Below are 17,879 nucleotides of genomic sequence, written 5' to 3'. Positions count from 1 at the left end.
TTCATCTGTCATGATCGTCCCACCACCATCACTCACACCACTAATGTGAAGGCTGTCATCACCGTGCCACCCCCTCACCCCCCAGCTGCAGCACCAGATCACTTCTTAACTCCTGTCTCACTCCAGTTCCCCACAGGCTCATCTGTCCTCCTCAGTGCTGCCAGACCATTTTCCCCAAAAGACAGTGCTGATCCTAACATTTCCCTGATTAGGAGTCTTCAAACAGTTTGATATCTCTAGAATAAATCTATACTCCTTAACCTGGTATTTAAAACTTGTTAGTTTGGGCCTCAAACCCGTAATGTACTTTTTTGGTCTTAATAAATATATCAGTTTTCTGTTTCCGTAGTGTGATCTGTAAGAGTATGGACTCTGATATCAGTGAACCAAATAAACAAAAATCCTTGGCAGGTGGAGCTTACATTCTATGATAAAAATAATTACTATTAATTGTCCATAATCCTCTATTTTTGGAATACCCTTCTTCTTGCATCATCACCATCATTAAAATTCTACCCTTCCTTCAAGATCACCAAAATCCCATCTTGCTCCTTGAAATCTTACCTTGAGGAGGCTCTCACTTGAACTCTTCCAACTCTTTAAATCTGAATTATGGTATTTATCATATTCTCTACACTCTACCATGTATTACCAAATATCCAGCATATTAAATATTATGGTTACTTGTACATTTTTGTCATTCCCCTCGATGGAGTATAATGTCAGTTGTTATCCCTATACTCTTTTTAAACAGTGGCAGGTGTACCTTGTACCCAAGCATACAGTAGATGCTTAATACATGTTTCTTCAATGAATGCAAGTAATGAACATTTTGCATGATCTTTCATTTAACTTCTATTAATTAAGTACTTTAAATGAAAACATAAAATATTTAAAATATAGATAGTTCTATTTTCAACCCTGGAAATATAAAAATATCAGTATCAAAATTTTCTTGTTTACTACTTGGTTTTATTTCATCACCATCATTTGACACCTTGTTTACTAGTAGCTCAACTTTTGTTGTTTGATTTGCTAAGTATACCCTACAGAATATTTACTGTCCCTTGTTACTGCCATTAGAAAGTGCCTTTAAGAAATACAAATCAAAACCACAATGAGATACCACCTCACACCACTCAGAATGGCTAAAATTAACAAGTCAGGAAATGACAGATGCTGGCGGGGATGCGAAGAAAGGGGAATGAATCCTCCTACACTGTTGGTGGGAATGCAAGCTGGTGCAACCACTTTGGAAAACAGCATGGAGGTTCCTCAGAAAGTTGAAAATAGAGCTACCCTATGACCCAGCAATGCACTACTGGGTATTTACCCTAAAGATACAAACGTAGTGATCCGAAAGGGCATGTGCACCCGAATGTTTATAGCAGCAATGTCCACAATAGCCAAACTATGGAAGGAACCTAGATGTCCATCAACAGATGAATGGATAAAGAATATGTGGTGTGTGTGTGTATATATATATAAAATATCTATTGTATATATATGTATATATGTATATATATACAATGGAATACTATGCAGCCATAAAAAGAAATGAAATCTTGCCTTTTGCGACGACGTGGATGGAACTAGAGGATATTACGCTGAGTGAAATAAGTCAATCAGAGAAAGACAACTATCATATGATCTCCCTGATATGAGGAAGTGGAGATGCAATGTGGGGGGTTTGGGGGGTAGGAAAAGAATAAATGTAACAAGATGGGATTGGGAGGGAGACAAACCATAAGTGACTCTTGATCTCACAAAACAAACTGAGGGTTGCTGGGGGGAGGGAGGTCGGGAGAGGGTGGTGGGGTTATAGACATTGGGGAGGGTATGTGGTATGGTGAGTGCTGTGAAGTGTGTAAACCTGGCGATTCACAGACCTGTACCCCTGGGGATAAAAATACATATTATGTTTATAAAAAAAAAATTAATTAAAAAAAAAACGTGCCTCTAAGTTTTTTATTACTGGATCCACGTGGACAGAGTTTATTTTGTTTGTATATTTTCTATGTGTAGCACAGATGTTTCCCATTTCTCACTTCCTTCCTAACATGATAAAAAAAACTTCTAGTTACTCACCAGCAATTCTCTGGTTCATTACTTATTCTTTTTCTCCATCAAAGAACTGTAGATGTTTGAAATTTGTTTTTATTGCATCTATGATAAGAAATTAGTTTTTTTCTCTGTATCAAGTTTCTTCCCTCTAAATTTGCTTGTTATTCTCTAGCTATGACTGAAAAGACCAGACCAACTGTAGGTTCTCTCTCATATTTTCTAATTTGTATTTTCGCAATGCTGTAGTAAAATACAGAGATAAATTATATCACATTTTCAACCACCTTTATACCACTTACCCAAGGGTAAGTGTCCCACATCATCTTAACTATTCCTTTTGTCCAAGCAGAACCGCGTTAAAATGGCATGACATCTTCTCTTTTTTTAATAACAAGACCAATACAATAGATTTTTAAATAATGATCAAGGATTTTTTTTTATTCATTAAGTTTCAGTATCATTACAGAAAATGTTATGGTACAGAGTTGTTTAACATTTTTTCTTTGCTCTTGATTTCCACATGAATGCTGGTAACACTAATATCTGTACAAGATCAGTCTTTGATTTTATTTTTTGTTCTGTACAATTTTAAATGTATTGGTTAAAAAGGCTGTCAGCACTTAAGGAAGCAATTTTCCCCCCCAGTTTGTTTATTCAAATAAAAGGTATCTAGTTACTGCCCAAGAGTACTGTGCCTTGAGGCTACTGGGGGGAGGCACCTCCCCATGCTCTGCAGGGAAGGGTTCTCCCTGAGGCAGGGAAGGGCCTCCACCCAGTCACTCTTCTGTTGGCACTGTGCACATAAACACGAGATACATGATAAAGAACAAGCAAAAGCTCTCTGAAAAGCGTTATGAAGCATACTAAGAAGGGAAATCCAAGTGTTGCCTACGCTAGTATAAATAAGCAGACAGCCTTGATTAAGAGCATAATTAGTTGTATTTTAAAGATGAGAAAAACACAAGTTCTGCAGGCACCTACTGCTGTCTACTAAAAGCTATCGCTATCAGACCTAGCATTGAACACACAAAGCAATTTGCAGGAAAGGAAAAATTTGCTTTGATATAATCAGAATAGAGTTGTCTGTTAAGATTTATTTTTAGGTGTTTTTTCTTTAAAAGGTATTTAAATTCTTCTGAAATATAGTTCAAGATGTTGACTATACAGATCAACTTTTATCCAAATCAGAAAAACTAGCTGTGCCGTTGCATATTACAGGATACAGTCAATGATATGTGGACATGCATCAAAGCTTTCTCGCTCTGGTGACCATCATAGCCGTCCAATGACCATGACATCCACCACCTCGCCCTTGTGGAGCTCCACATACTGCTCTGTCTTTGGAGGTAGCATCAACAACCCGTTGGCACTGCGCATGCTCATCAGACGGCTGCTCATCTGATTACCTAGAAAGAAAGATCTCATTACAGCAGCAACATCACAGTGCATACAGTTGGGAGTACTTGCAGTTCTTTTCAAAATAAACAGCAAGGAACAGAAACACAGGTCTTCGAGAGGAAGAGAGAAGATCAGGCTTCCCCTTGGAAGGGGAGCCTTGCTACGGTATCTTACTTCTGTCTTACTAAACTTAAAAAAGAAAATTAGAAATTACTGTTTCAAAGAACAAAAAGGATTTTATAGCATTATGCAAAATGCCACCGAATTTTTCAGTTCAGGCTAAAATGCTATGTGTGTCTGAAAAGAGAGGTTTTTAAAACTTATTTTTAAAAAGACAATAACCATTTCTTCAGTGTTTACTAAGTGCTGGACAGCACAGGGGGTAGTTTCCTTAACTATCTTATTTAATTTGTATAAGATGCAAAAGAGGTTAGGTAATTTACCTATGGTCCTACTAACCAGTTGGTGGCCAATTTGAATGCAAGTCTGAAGGAAACACTGCCTATGTATTCAGTCACTATGTTAACTGATATTTGCATTTGATAGGACTTTTGTTTAAAGGGTAATACAGTTTTTCTGGAGACACATCAAAAGTTAGGTAAATATGACTAGAATACTTAAGAATAAAAGTTTAAAGTCTAGAGGAGGTAACTATAGAACTCTTGAGTTATCAGTATTGATTTCTTAGTCCTTAAACTTTACCAATACCTAAGATATAATAGAGACTACAGAGAATCCCATCATAATTGAGCTTGAATCTCACATTACAGGGTAGCATAATCATAGTACCCTACTTTTTCTACAACCAAACTTTTATACTCAGGACTTAGAGGTTGAACATATACATAAAAGTCTTCCATAATTCTTGGGAAGCCTGGGTGGCTCAGTCAGTTTACCAGGTGCCTTCGGTTCAGGTCATGATCCCAGGGTCCTGGGATTGAGTACCACATGGGGCTTCCTGCTCAGTGGGAGCCTACTCCTCTCTCTGCCTCTGCTACTCCCCCTGTTTGTGTGCTCTTTCTCTCTGACAGATAAATAAATAAAATCTTTAAAAAAAATCTTCCATAATTCTAGAATTATATTTCAAAGGTGTACCTAGAAAATATGGTTCAATGGAATAAGTAAACCTTTATTAAAAAATTTTGTTTTTACTCTTGTTTTCTTCTTACGCTGTGCTGTTTGGGAATAATTTAACTCATTTACTCTTTCAAAAAGGACAGTGTATAACAATTACAAAATTAGGTGTATCCAAGGAAGAGAAGTTATACATAGTTTTGTGTTTTAACAGGATACATGCATAGAAACACCCACCGGTATGAATGACTAACCTGTACTCTGTGCCCAAGGCAGTGGTTCTTGGTGATGCCAAGTCAGTATACACCGATGGTATTCTGGGCGAGGGTCCAGTTTTACATCACATGATAACTATAGAATACACAGTAAATGAAAACAAACTCATTCACCTGATCATCACTATCCTTAAAACTACAGGGTGGTGAAAGTTGTGCAAAGAATAAAGTAGACATGAAAAATATCCTGGCATTCTGCTGTTTCCCCACTGCCACCTTATGTTCCTAATACAGGAACATAATCTGGGTTGCTCTGGTGAAAAGAGAAAAGAAGGCTAAGACGTTGGTATTCATAATGGGGAAAAGAGCAGATGAAAAAGATAAGGTCTATTTTTGAAGTCTAATTTTATGGGTTGATAGTATAGATACCTCTGATTTATAAATTGAAAAATCAAAGCAAAATTTTTTTTCAAAGCAGATTTTTTTTAACACTGAAAATAAAAGTAATACAACTAAACAAACAAATAAGCTCAGTATCCATTTATATGTCTGTCAATCTGTCTATCCCTACAATAAATATTTACTGAGACACTCTTTAGCTACCCATTCATATACACACCTTTAAAATAAAAGGGCTAGTTACCTTTTCTCTTGAATATTTCCCTAGTGTCCCAATACTGAGATATAATTTTGTTTAAGGCAAATAAAAGTAGTCTATTCTAAAAGTTATACCATTTTTGTTTAGCACATCGATGGTACTAAAAGAATTCCTATGAATGAGTCTTTGCTGGGCATCTTTCATATCTTTCCAATAAGGACAAAATCCTTTCTAACATAGCAACTTCAGTTTACACACAATGTGGAATGACTAATTAACCTTTAATCTAGAGCCATTAAAAAAATCTATTTCATTAAATTTACCCTGAAATCCGATAAATTAAAGTGATAATGTGTTGGTACCAGGTGCCCAAGAGGTATCCCTTGAACGAGCTAATACAGTGTATAATTATGCACTATAGTCCATCAAAGATTAGTTCAATGTTAGTGAATATAAGACTCGTTCATTTTCCATTAGCATAATGATCTTTTGTTATTCTACCTTAAAATGGTCCAGAAACCCTTTATCCAACCAAAACAGGTATTACTTAGACCAGTGATAAAATATAACTTGAAGATCCTAGAAATCTTGATTTAAGTAAGTCTATCTTCAATCCATTCTGTTTACATTGTTTATTATTTATTTATTTATTATTAACATATAATGTATTATTAGCCCCAGGGGTACAGGTCTGTGAATTGCCAGGTTTACACACTTCACAGCACTCACCATAGCACATACCCTCCCCATTGTCCATAACCCAACCACCCCCTCTCTCTACGTGTTTAAACTGTTTTTAAACATTCTAATTATTCACTCTGACAATCCCTGCTTTTCCTCTGGCATCCTGAATAAAACCCAATTCTAAGGTGTTTTCCCTTGATTAAATCATATGCAACTATTTCATATCTACTGAGGTGTTACTTGCCATTATTCCTAAATTATTGTGTGCGTATTTTGATGGCAAAAAATGTCTCTTTTTCAGTTCCTCTCTGTGTGTATGGGTGTCCTCCAGAATGAAACTACAAGAGCCATTCCCATGGCTGTGTTATTTGCTAAGTGTTTAAGCAGATTTTTTTCCCTCAGTAAAGGCACGGATTGGCTCTTGGTAGTTCGGTGGGACAAACACCAGGATGGGGTGATATCTGACAGCTAGGTTTGTCTCCCACTTGTGCTCCTAATGGATGTGCTGTATTAGCAAATTATTTTGCTTTCCTGTACCAGTTCATCTATGAAATGGGCTTGTTTGTTTTAAAGGAAGATATTTGTGGTAATTTAAGAAACAAGAATGAATTACAGCAAGAGATGAAACTGACTAGATTTTTATGGTATTTTACTAAAACACAGAATACCTTATTAGCCAATATATTTAGTTGTACTGACATTATAGTTCTGGCATATTATATCACTCAGTTTCAGAAGCCACTTACTATGAGTGTCAGTGCTTATAAGAATGATGTACATGGACGAGTAAACACAGACTTTTTTTTGGCGAAAAAACTGATGTTTCACTTCAATGACTTCTTCTATTCATTCAAAATTGAAGTGGGCTGAGGACTCGGACTGTTTCCTCTGTTTCCTTTTGAATATTTTTCTGACATGCAATAGTCACGCAAGAGACAAAACTGTGTTATGTGGTATAGTATTATATGGTGTAAATATTAACATGTAAATATTTATGGGAGAAAATTAAAAAAAAAAAAAGAACAGAATAAGAAGACAAGCCACAAACTGGGAGAAAACATTTGAAAAAACATCTAACGGAGATCTGTTATCCAAAATATACAAAGAATTCTTAAAACTCAATAACAAACAACTTGATGAAAAAAATGGGCAAGGAGGGGCACCTGGGTTGCTCAGTTGGTTAAGCGACTGCCTTCAGCTCGGGTCATGATCCTGGAGTCCCAAGATCCAGTCCTGTGTTGGGCTCCCTGCTCAACGAGGAGTCTGCTTTCTCCCTCTGATCCCCCCCCCCCCCTTCTCATGCTCTTTCTCTGTCTGTCATTTTCTCTCTCTCTCAAATAAATAAATATTTTCAAAAAAATGGGCAAGGGGCACATGGGTGGCTCTTGATTTCAGCTCAGGTCATGATTTCAGGGTTGTGAGATAGAGCCCTGCATTGGGTTCTATACTCAGCAGGGTGTCTGCTTGAGATTCTCTCTTCCTCTCCCCTCCCTCTGCCCCTGTGTGCACTCTCTTTCAAATAAATAAATAAATAAATACATAAATCTCTAAAAAATGGGTGAAAGACTTCAATAGATAGCTCATTAAAGAACACATACAGATGGCAAGTAAGCACATTAAAAGATATTCAACATCATATGTCATTAGGGAATTGCAAACTAAAGCAATGAGATATCATTACACACCTACCAAAGGCTAAAATGCAAAATTCTGGCCACATCAAATCCTGGTGAGAGTGTGGAGGAATTGGAACCCTTATTCACTCCTGGTAGGAATGCAAAATGGTATAGCCACTTTGGAAGATTGTTTGGTAGTTTCTTACCAAATTAAACATACTCTTACTATTAAATTTAGCAATTGCGCTCCTTGCTATTTACCCAACTAAATCGAAAATTATGTCCACACAAAAACCTGCACATGGGTTTGTAGCAGCTTTATCCATAATTGTCAAAACCTGGAAGTAATCAAGGTGTCCCTCGGCAGGTATATGGATAAATAAATGGTGATACACCCAGACAATGAATATTATTGAGCACTAGAAAAAATGAGCTATGTATCCATTACACGATTTAGAGGAAACATACAGGCACATTGCTAAGTGAAAAGAGTCAGTCTAAAAAGGCCACATAATTCTGGAAAAGACAAAACTATGGAGATAGTAAAAAGATCCAAATTAGCATGGAGGAAGGGATGAATAGGCAGGACACAGAAGGTAATTTTAGGGTAGTGAAACTAATCTGTATGACAGGACAGTGGTGGATACATGTAATTATACATTGTCAAGACCCTCAGAATATACACCAACAGGGAACCCTTGGTAACCTTGTGTGGTAATGATGTTATCAGTGTAGGTTTATCAGTTATAACGAATGTGCCACTTTGGTGCAGAGGTCAACAGTGGGAGAGGTTATGCATGTGTGAGGACAGGGGATATATGGGAACTCTCTGCACTTTCCATTTAGTTTTGCAGTGAACCTATATCTAAAAAATAAAATGTATTAACTAAAAAAAAAGGAGACTATCTTGTTCTTCCTTTTTGTCCTGCCCATCTTATAGAGAAGTGATCTTACAGAATTCTCAGAGTAAATAATTAATTGCAAATACAGTGGAATAATTTTATTCCTAGCTGTTAATATGATATTAAAAGGGCACAAAGATGCTAGTAATCAATCTTTTTAGGGACATTGAAAAAGGCTTCACAGGGGATGCGGTATCTGAGTTTTATGACTAAGGAATCTTGAAAGCTGAGAAAGGAAATGGTGGTGGTTGGGGAAGAAACTTCTAGGAAGGGGAATAATCACAGGCAGAGGATCTCATATCCATTCTGGAAGCAGTAAATGGTTTAATATGGTGAGAGTGCAGGATGAGATGCTGATGAAGCTGGAGGGGAAAAAAGGCCTGGGATGAAGGGCCTCCTATGTTCACATGAGAAGTTTGGATTTAACCCTGGGGTCATGAGAAGATGGAAGCATTTTAGTCAGAGAAGCTTAAATGATTACAGTTAGATTGGATGTTTAAGAGGAGGCAAGATTAGAAGAAGGGAAATCGTTAAACATGTCAAGGGTTATAATCTAGTAAATGTTGGAGCCAGGTTTATTCAAAGCCAGGTTTATTTGTTTATATAAGTCAAGGGATATGGACAGTGAAGGCAGTTTTAGGAGAATGGTGAAGATTTGGAAGGCTGTAGAAATGAATGGAAGAAGTTGATCCATAGGATATAAAGGGATCACAAGGCGAATGTGGGTCCCTGATGAGGTTTGTAAATTGGAAGTGATAATGTGAATAGCTGTAGACTCTTCTCTAGTTGTGGCCTAGAAATAAAAGTGAAGGATAAAGAAGGGAGGATTGATCCAAGTGTGTGGATTTTTAGAGTGGGCTATTGTGGAAGGAAGAGGCAAAAATAAAAAGCTGACATGCCTGACATGCTACACTACAGGATTTAGGTTGGATGAGGAAAGTGACAAAGCCAGAGGGGCTTAAGGACTGATAGAAAAGGGTAGAAGTTAAAGGAATATTTATACCCTTTTATATCTATGCATAGGTAACTTGCTGTTTTTCCTAAATTGTACACCAGACGTGGTGATTTTGAGATGGAGTCCTTCAGGTATTGAAAAAGGATCTATGTGTGAGTTGCTGAAGTGGAAATAAAGGTATTTAGAATTGTGGAAATAAAGCAACTGACAGTAAGAGGTGAGGTACAGAGGTAGACTATCAGACACTTGCCAAAGACCTGAATGTCACTGGAAGGTTTGATGGCAGTGAGCTCCAAAAGATTCAGGGGAATAGTTGGGACTCAGGACTGTATAGATTGGAGAAGAGAGTTTGTGAGAAAAAAGATGACCAAAGAGGATTCTATGTGGGTGGGAGCCCAAAATAACATGCTCAAGGCCCTGGTTGGTCCTGGGGGCCTGGACTTGGCTCCAAACCTTCCAAAGTATGGTTCAAAGCTTCCAAAGTATGGTTATGGCAGCTTTACACTAGCTTTTTAGATAAGTACTATGAAGTTGTGAGGCAATGATTTCATTAGTCTACCAAAGAGATCCTTACCTATCTTTTTTAAACCATTGGCTGTAATATTCTCATAAAACAGGCATCCAATATATCTTTTGATGATCAATGACTGCTCTTGTCACAATAAACAATCATATTTCTCTCTATAGTTGCAAATACCTTAGTAATTTTCTATTTCTTAAGAGATTTTATTTATTTATTTGACAGAGAAGCAGAGAGAGAGAGAGAGCACAGGAAGAGGAGCAGGAAAGGGAGAAGCAGGGAGATCAATGTGAGATTGATCCCCAGACCCTGAGATCATGATCTGATTTGAAGGCAGGTGCTTAACTGACTGAGCCAGACAAGCACCCCAGTAATTTTCAAACAAAATAAGGTTTTTGTTAAAGTGCTTTGTATTTTACTGTTTATGACAGCAGAGAGAAAGCATTCACCAAGTTCTTACAGCGTGAGGTCAGTAATGTTCAAGAGAAGAGGTAAGATGGAAAAATTAGAATAGTCCAGTAGAGTTCAACATGCCCATACTCTCCCAGGACATGCTGACCTGGTCCCATGGGAGATGAAAATATTTTCCCTTTCCCTTCTCTTAATCACTATCTGAGGTGGGCTATTAATAGTAATAGGAGTTATCTCAGGTATGTTTCTGGAGAAAAAAGTTGACAACAAGAAGCAGTATAGGGTACTTTGATGGGATATTAAGGAAATACATTAAGGAAACAAAAGGATATCCTTTTGTAGAAATATTAGGTTACTAAATTCAATGAATTAAGATTATGTTTCTGATTGTCTACTGAAAACCAAAAGTATTTCAACTTCAACCATAACTGACCAAGGACATAGGGAAAGTGTTTATTCTAAACTGATGTTTGTCAGAATGCATAAATATAAAAGGATGACATTTTTTTGTGCTGATCTTTTAAAATAATGCAACATTGCTCTAACCATAGGCCAGCTGCCTCAAATTCAGCACTGTGAGTTACTGACACCAGCGTTTAACAACCACCTCACTTCCTGAAAGCAGTAAGGATTGGGAGAGGCTGTGATTATGGCAACCATTTTGGAGAACCGTAATAAGTGTCTGTATGCTGCGTACTGGCTGGTCAGAATATTGAAACAACAGGTTTTACCATGTTTCAAGAAAGTGAATAAAGTTATGTTCTAAAAGTGGCAGTTCTGGGGCGCCTGGGTGGGCTAGTGGGTTAAGCCTCTGCCTTCGGCTCAGGTCATGATCTCAGGATCCTGGGATAGAGCCCCGCATCGGGCTACCTGCTCTGCAGGGAGCCTGCTACCCTCCTCCCACCCCCGCCTGCCTCTCTGTCTACTTGTGATTTCTCTCTGTTGAATAAATAAAATCTCTGTTGAATAAATAAAATAATATATATATTATATATATAAATTATATATATTATAAATAATATATATTATAAATAAAATCTCTGTTGAATAAAAATTTTATATATATATATATATATAAAGTGGCAGCTCTGTCAGGAAGTGTGGGGAGGATTTTCGGAGTTAAAAACAAAAGAAAGTCAAACAAGAAGTCAACAGCCAAACACACTGATGACCCATTCTGACAGTCCCAGTGACGCTGCTCTGTGGGAGAAAGGAGTTTGACTGATTCTTAGACCAACTGTCAATTCCATGAGTTGACAGGAATAAGCAGCGGTGTGAACAATGTGCCTAGGATACTCTTTAGTAATCACTGTTGTCAGTAAGGATAGCTGCCACAATGTCAGTTTTAAAGAAGAGATGGTGAATGTTAAAATGAGAAATAAAGATTCATAAGAATCGTAAGAATTCCTCAAAAATGGGAAAGATTCATAAGAACTTTTCAAAGTCAAAGAGAAGTCCTCATTTTCTCTATTATAACAATGTGGATTTTTCTTATTTCCTAAATAGCAAATATGAAAATAGTGAGCAAATTCATATTACTGTTTAGATGTCTAAGCCTTATAACTTTGACCTTCTGATTTGATCAGAATACTTCTTGTTCATTGATAGCTTTTTTCTTCTTTTTCCATTAAATTTAAAAATAAGACCACTGCTAGGATTATTGAAACAAAAACCCAAAATAATTTGTTTTCAGAAATATCTAGTTGAACTTTTAAGAAAAGGAGGATATCCCTTCATATACTAGTCTACAAAATCTCAGTATTTAAAAGGTTTATGTTAAGAATATCTGAAGCCTAGATGTTTTATCCTATATATTCTCATACTAATATTTTTTTAATATTTCTTCTTCCTCTTCTGTGCCTTGTGTTCTTCCTGTTAAGTAATCATAGTTATTCTGTCATATCTGCTAACAGTTTAGGTATTTGAAAAAAATGGATATATACATACAAAAGATTAAATTGGGACTCCTTTTTTTACACAATACACAGAAATCAACTCAAAATGGATTAAGGACTTATAGTAAAACCTGAAACTATAGAACTAGAAGAAAATATACAGGAAAAGCTTTTTGGTTGGTCTTAGCAATGATTTCTAAGATTTGACACCAAAAGCATAAGCAATGAAATAAAAATTAGACAAGTGGAACTACATCAAGCTAGAAAGCTTCTGCACTGCAATGGAAACAACAGTATGAAAAGGGAACCAAGGGAGTGGGAGAAAATATTTAAACCATCTATTTGATAAGGGTCTATGCTCAAAATATATAAGAATCTCTTACAATGCAATAGTGAAAAGACAATCTGATTTTAAAATGGGCAAAGAGGGGGCACCTGAGTGGCTCAGTGGGTTAAGCCTCTGCCTTCGCTTGGGTTGTAATCTCAGGGTCCTAGGATTGAGCCCTACATCGGGCTCTTTGCTCAACAGGGAGCCTGCTTCCTCCTCTCTCTCTCTGCCTGCCCGCCTCTCTGCCTACTTGTGATCTCTGTCAAGTGAATAAATAAAATCTTTAAAAAAAAAATGGGCAAAGGGGTTGAATAGACATTTCTCTAAAGAAGATATACAAATGGCCACTAGGTATATGAAAGAGCACTCAACATCACTAATCTCAGGAAAATGCAGATCAAAACCACAATGAAATACCATCTCACAACTGTTAGAATGGGTATTATAAAAACAACACAAAAGGTAAGTATTTCAAGGATGTAGAGAAACTGAAATACTTATATAACGGTAGGAATGTAGAACGGTTCAGCCACTAGTGCTTGAGGGAGACAGTATGAGGTTTCCCTTCAAATTAAAAAGTAAACATATGACAGAACAATTCTATTTCTGGGTATATATCTTAAAGAACTGAAATCAGGATTTCAAAGCGATATTGACACTCCGATGTAGCATTATTCACGATAGCCAAGATATGTAAACAACTCAGGTGTTCATTGATAGATGAAAGGAGGAGAATGCTATATTCATACAATGGAATATTATTCGCAGATTTAAAAAAGAAAGATATCCTACCATTTGTGACAACATGGATAAACATAGATTACATTATGCTAAGTGAAATAAACCAGTCACAGAAGGATAAATACTGCATGATTCCACTTATATGAGGTGCCTATTTAAAATAGTCAGTCATGGAAGCATAGAATAGAATGGTGATTGTCAGAGGCTGAGGGGAGGGGGCAATGGAGAGTTGTTGCTCAACGGGTATAAATTTTCTCTTCTGCAAGGTGAATGAGTTCTAGAGATCCCTTGTACAACATAGTACCTATAGTAGACAATATGGTATTCTGCACTTAAAATATGTTAAAAGGGTAGTTCTCATATTAAATGTTCATACCACAAATCAAACACATAAAAAACAAAACCACCAAAAAAACACAGGAAAATTGATGGAGGTATTGGGTATGTTTAGTAAGTTGACTGTGGTGATGATATGGGCATATGCATATGTCCAATTTCATTAAAATGCTCAATTTTTTGTATATCAGTTGTATCTCAATCAAACTTTGGAAAGATCAATGGCTTGAAGTAGGTTATATCGCTGAGAAAATTGTTCATTAGTTATACAGAAAGTGTGTTACATAATCAGTTGAGTAGTAAATCAAATTGAATTTGATTTAGTGTTGGTGGAGAAGGAGATTCTAATTTCTAGGTCACTTTTACTATAAGCATAATTCCTCAGCCTGAATTCTCCTTTTCCCCACAATGTGGTTACCCTTTCCTTCTGATTCACTAGTCTTCTAGTCCATTGATTATCTCTTTCTGGACTATTTAAAATTTATCAGTGAGGTCCCAGAAAAAGTGAGCAGATAAATTGCTGTCCTGTGTGAGTTTACACTATGGAAAGGGAATTCTTGTCCCTTTTAGGTTTAGTTTTAGGGTAGTACTAGTTTCATTCTATTTACCATTTTATCATTATCTATCCACTTTTGTATGGATTCTAGCTGGAGAAAATAATTCACTTTAGAAGTCGTGGAATAATTTGGGTTGGGAATAAAAGGGACCCTTTCCTCATAACCACATTTTCCCTCAAAACTAATATAAAATTTTAGATGTTTGGGGCAGTTGGGAAATCATATCCCTAATTGTTATTAGGCTTCAGTTTTGGTTCCTGGTCATTTAGATAACATTACCCTGGCTTTGATGATGGTGGGCCGAGGATCCAAGATGCCCTGCATCTTTCTCAGTGCAGGTACAACGAAGAGATTGCAGGTGACCACGGCTGACACTGGATTCCCTGAAAGTCAACCAAGCAGTTATTTATAGTATACATACAAAAATTTGCCAAATAATTCTGTCTATACCTTCATTCATCATAAAGACTAATAACTAGTCTTCCTCTTCTAAATCCCAAAGGACTCCAGAATAGAGCCACAATCAACCAAATGCCACAGAACGTAGAATATGAAGTCTACCAGTGAAATGCAGAAACTTCTGATTCCCAGAAGCTGTTTACATCATTTATTTCCACTTTTCTGAGAATTACACATTGAAAGCCATTACCAATCTTGATAAATTTTAAAGCAGATTCTACTTGCTATTTTTTAAGATGTTTTAAAATTGCTATAGTAATTCATGCTCAGGACAAAAACATTTAGAAATAGGTTAAGCATAAAGAAATGTATCTATAATCCCCCCCTCTACCCAGAAATTTCTTTATATTAAAAAAAAAACCTAAATAATTTAAGACACAAAGGACTTGAAGATAAATACTGTTATGGACTGAATTGTGTCCCTACAAATTCATATGTTGAAGTTTAGTACCCAATATGACTGTATTTGTAGATACTAGGGCTTTTAAAGGGGTAATCAAAGTTAAATGAGGTTTAAAGGTGAGGTCCCAGTCCAATGAGACTGGTGTCTGTATAAAAAGAGGGAGAAACACCACGAGTACACATACACAGAAGAAAAGTCACATAAGGACATGGTGAGAAGGTGACCATCTGCAAGCCAGGAAGAAAGACTCAACAGAAACCAGCTTTGCCGGCATCTTGGTCTTAGACTTTCAGTCTCCAGAAGTGTGAAAAAATATATTATCTGTTGTTTAAGCCATTTGGTCTGTGATACTCTGTTATGGCAGCCTTAGCAGACTAATAGAAATACCAAATTCTTTTAAAGTCAGTTAAGCACCTGACTCTTTGTTTTGGTTGTGATCTTGGGGTTGTGGGTTTGAGCCTCACATCTGGCTGTGTGCTCAGTGTGAAGTCTGCTTGAGACTCTCTCCGTCTTCCTCTGCCCTTGCTGTCCCATGCTATTTCTCTCAAATAAATTAATCTTAAAAAAAAAAGTTATAAGAAAAATTTGAGGAATTCAGTTGTACCTTTCCAAGAAGAAATCTGGGTGTGTCATGCACTTTGAAGGAAGGAAGAGTAGGCTATGGAAAAAATGTGCTGAGAATCACAGATTTAGTTTCTTGTGTGGTACTGTTAACTAAATAAACTGAGCAACACTTTTTGTTCAGGGTAAGTTCCAAACCTTTCTGAACCTAATTTTACTCTTCCACAAAATGAAATAGATACATAAATCTTTTAAACTGCTTTAAAAGTTATCAAGATTAATAATGGCTTTAAATATAATCATGGAAAGCAGAAATATAATCATGAATTTTAAAATCCTTTTAAAAGGAACCACTTTACTGGTTCCACAATCTGAACATCTGGGTTATTGCTGCCCTCTTTTGGTTCATTCAGGTTGGGCAGAGAAAATTTCAAGTGAAAGTAGCAATTTGAAAATAGGTTATTTAATTATCACTTCTTTGGCAAATCAAGTTTAGAAGTAACAGCAAAATAGGCTCCCACTGTAACATTGCTTCTTTGTCTATAGGTCAAATCATATCTTCTGAAGACAGAGTAAGTCTTGTGTAGGCAAAATGAAGTCAGGAAGAGGACCACTTTTTTTTTTTCAGAGTACATAAGTATATGTATATATATAATATATAATATATATGTATATATAATATATACTATATAATGTACATATTAATTATTATATTATGATATAATAATTAATAATTTTATAATAAAGTAATATCTAATTAGGGCCTTTAATATATATTCTATATTATATATAAATTTAATATATAATATAGTAATATATAATAAATTTTAATATATATTATATATAATATATATTAATTATTATATTATAGTATAATATAGGAGTTCTATATTGTAGATACATTTTAAGGACTAATTTACTTACATGTCTTCTCTCTTAAAATTTCTTATGGGATAGAAATCTAATCTCTTTTATGCTTATACATAGGAACTTTAAAAATGCTTTCAAAACTCAAAACTCAAAAAAAAGCTTTTCAAATTTTTCTGCCTGCCTTCCTTTCTTTATACTCTATTTTGAATTTAGTTAATATGAAAAGCAGATAAATATCCCAAAGTCACAATATTTGTGCATTTGAAAGGAATAAGCAGGTTATTTCCTGAAGGAATCTGTACCAAGAAACAGAGAATGGAACACTGCTACAGATCAGAAGATAATTTTAAAAGCTGAAAAAATAACAAGTCGACGTACAAAACTTCTAAATTGCTTTAGAATTTATCAAGATTGGTAATGACCTAAAAAGCATGGCTTTAACTGTAAGCCAAAATCAATAAAAATTAAAATTGGAAGTCTTTATAAATGGAACCACTTTGCTTTTTCTACAATTTGAACATATGAGTTTCTGCTCACATGGGAGCAAGCCTGGGGACAGTGATGTGGTCAGACTGATGATGGCTGGGATTTGGCTGAGAAGCACCAGCACTATTAGTCCCTCCTTCTGTGTTATCTCCTGGCCCCAGTCCAAATCTGGAAAGGACCAAAGGCAGCTTTGTATTTTTTTGCTCTAGTATTTACTTGTATGGTTGATTCAAGGATTTTTGGACCTCTGAACACAATACTGCTACTATGGGAGGTGACTAGACTGCTAACTTTGACCAATTTTCTGTAAGGAAAAGCAGGTACCCCCAGAAGGATCTAGGGACAGCTAACATTTGATTATCATCTTAGGGTTTGGAATATGCTTTGAAAGATACTATCTAATTTGACCTTTACACCAATCCTACAGAGCAGATTTTAGCCCTGTTTTATAGGTGAAGAAATAGCTTCAAAGAAGTTAAGTGATTTGTCCAAGGTCATACCGTAAGTAAAGCTGGGTCTTGAGCCCAGGTCTTTCAGATTCAAAATCAAATGCTCTGAGAGGGATTCAAAAAGATTTTGATCATTTTTCCAGAAAAAGCAAAGAAACTATTATTATTCTTACCTGGTAGTGCAAAGATTATTTTTCTTACACCATCAATATCCAAAGTTGCAAATGTTGTTGGCAGGCTAGAGAATAAAAGAGGTTATTTGTTAGTGACTGCTAAGTAATATGACAAGTAAATTAAATACTTTAGTTTTCTTGCTACGTGGCTCTGCATATAGGATATTTATCATATGAAAGTATT

At 36.0% G+C, this 17,879-nt stretch overlaps 1 protein-coding gene across 12 annotated transcripts in view; it reads right to left on the bottom strand.

Annotated features, from left to right (window-relative positions):
* Window positions 1-2,473: 2,473 nt before the first annotated feature.
* The window catches only part of GPHN (gephyrin), a 650,480-nt gene continuing 635,074 nt past the window's right edge, over window positions 2,474-17,879 (bottom strand). For all 12 annotated transcript variants that reach the window (XM_046008589.1, XM_046008590.1, XM_046008593.1 and 9 more), the window contains 4 exons: window positions 17,696-17,760; window positions 14,574-14,677; window positions 4,791-4,887; window positions 2,474-3,470 (listed from right to left, as the gene is read on the bottom strand). In XM_046008589.1, coding sequence (XP_045864545.1) covers window positions 3,337-3,470; window positions 4,791-4,887; window positions 14,574-14,677; window positions 17,696-17,760 — 400 coding nt within the window. In that variant the 3' untranslated portion in view covers window positions 2,474-3,336. The remainder of the gene's footprint in view (window positions 3,471-4,790; window positions 4,888-14,573; window positions 14,678-17,695; window positions 17,761-17,879) is intronic.

The sequence above is a fragment of the Meles meles genome, chromosome 6 (assembly GCF_922984935.1).
Source record: "Meles meles chromosome 6, mMelMel3.1 paternal haplotype, whole genome shotgun sequence".
NCBI lineage: Eukaryota > Metazoa > Chordata > Mammalia > Carnivora > Mustelidae > Meles > Meles meles.
The sequence above is the reverse complement of the archived record's forward strand: the minus strand, read 5'-3'. Positions and strand labels throughout refer to the sequence as shown.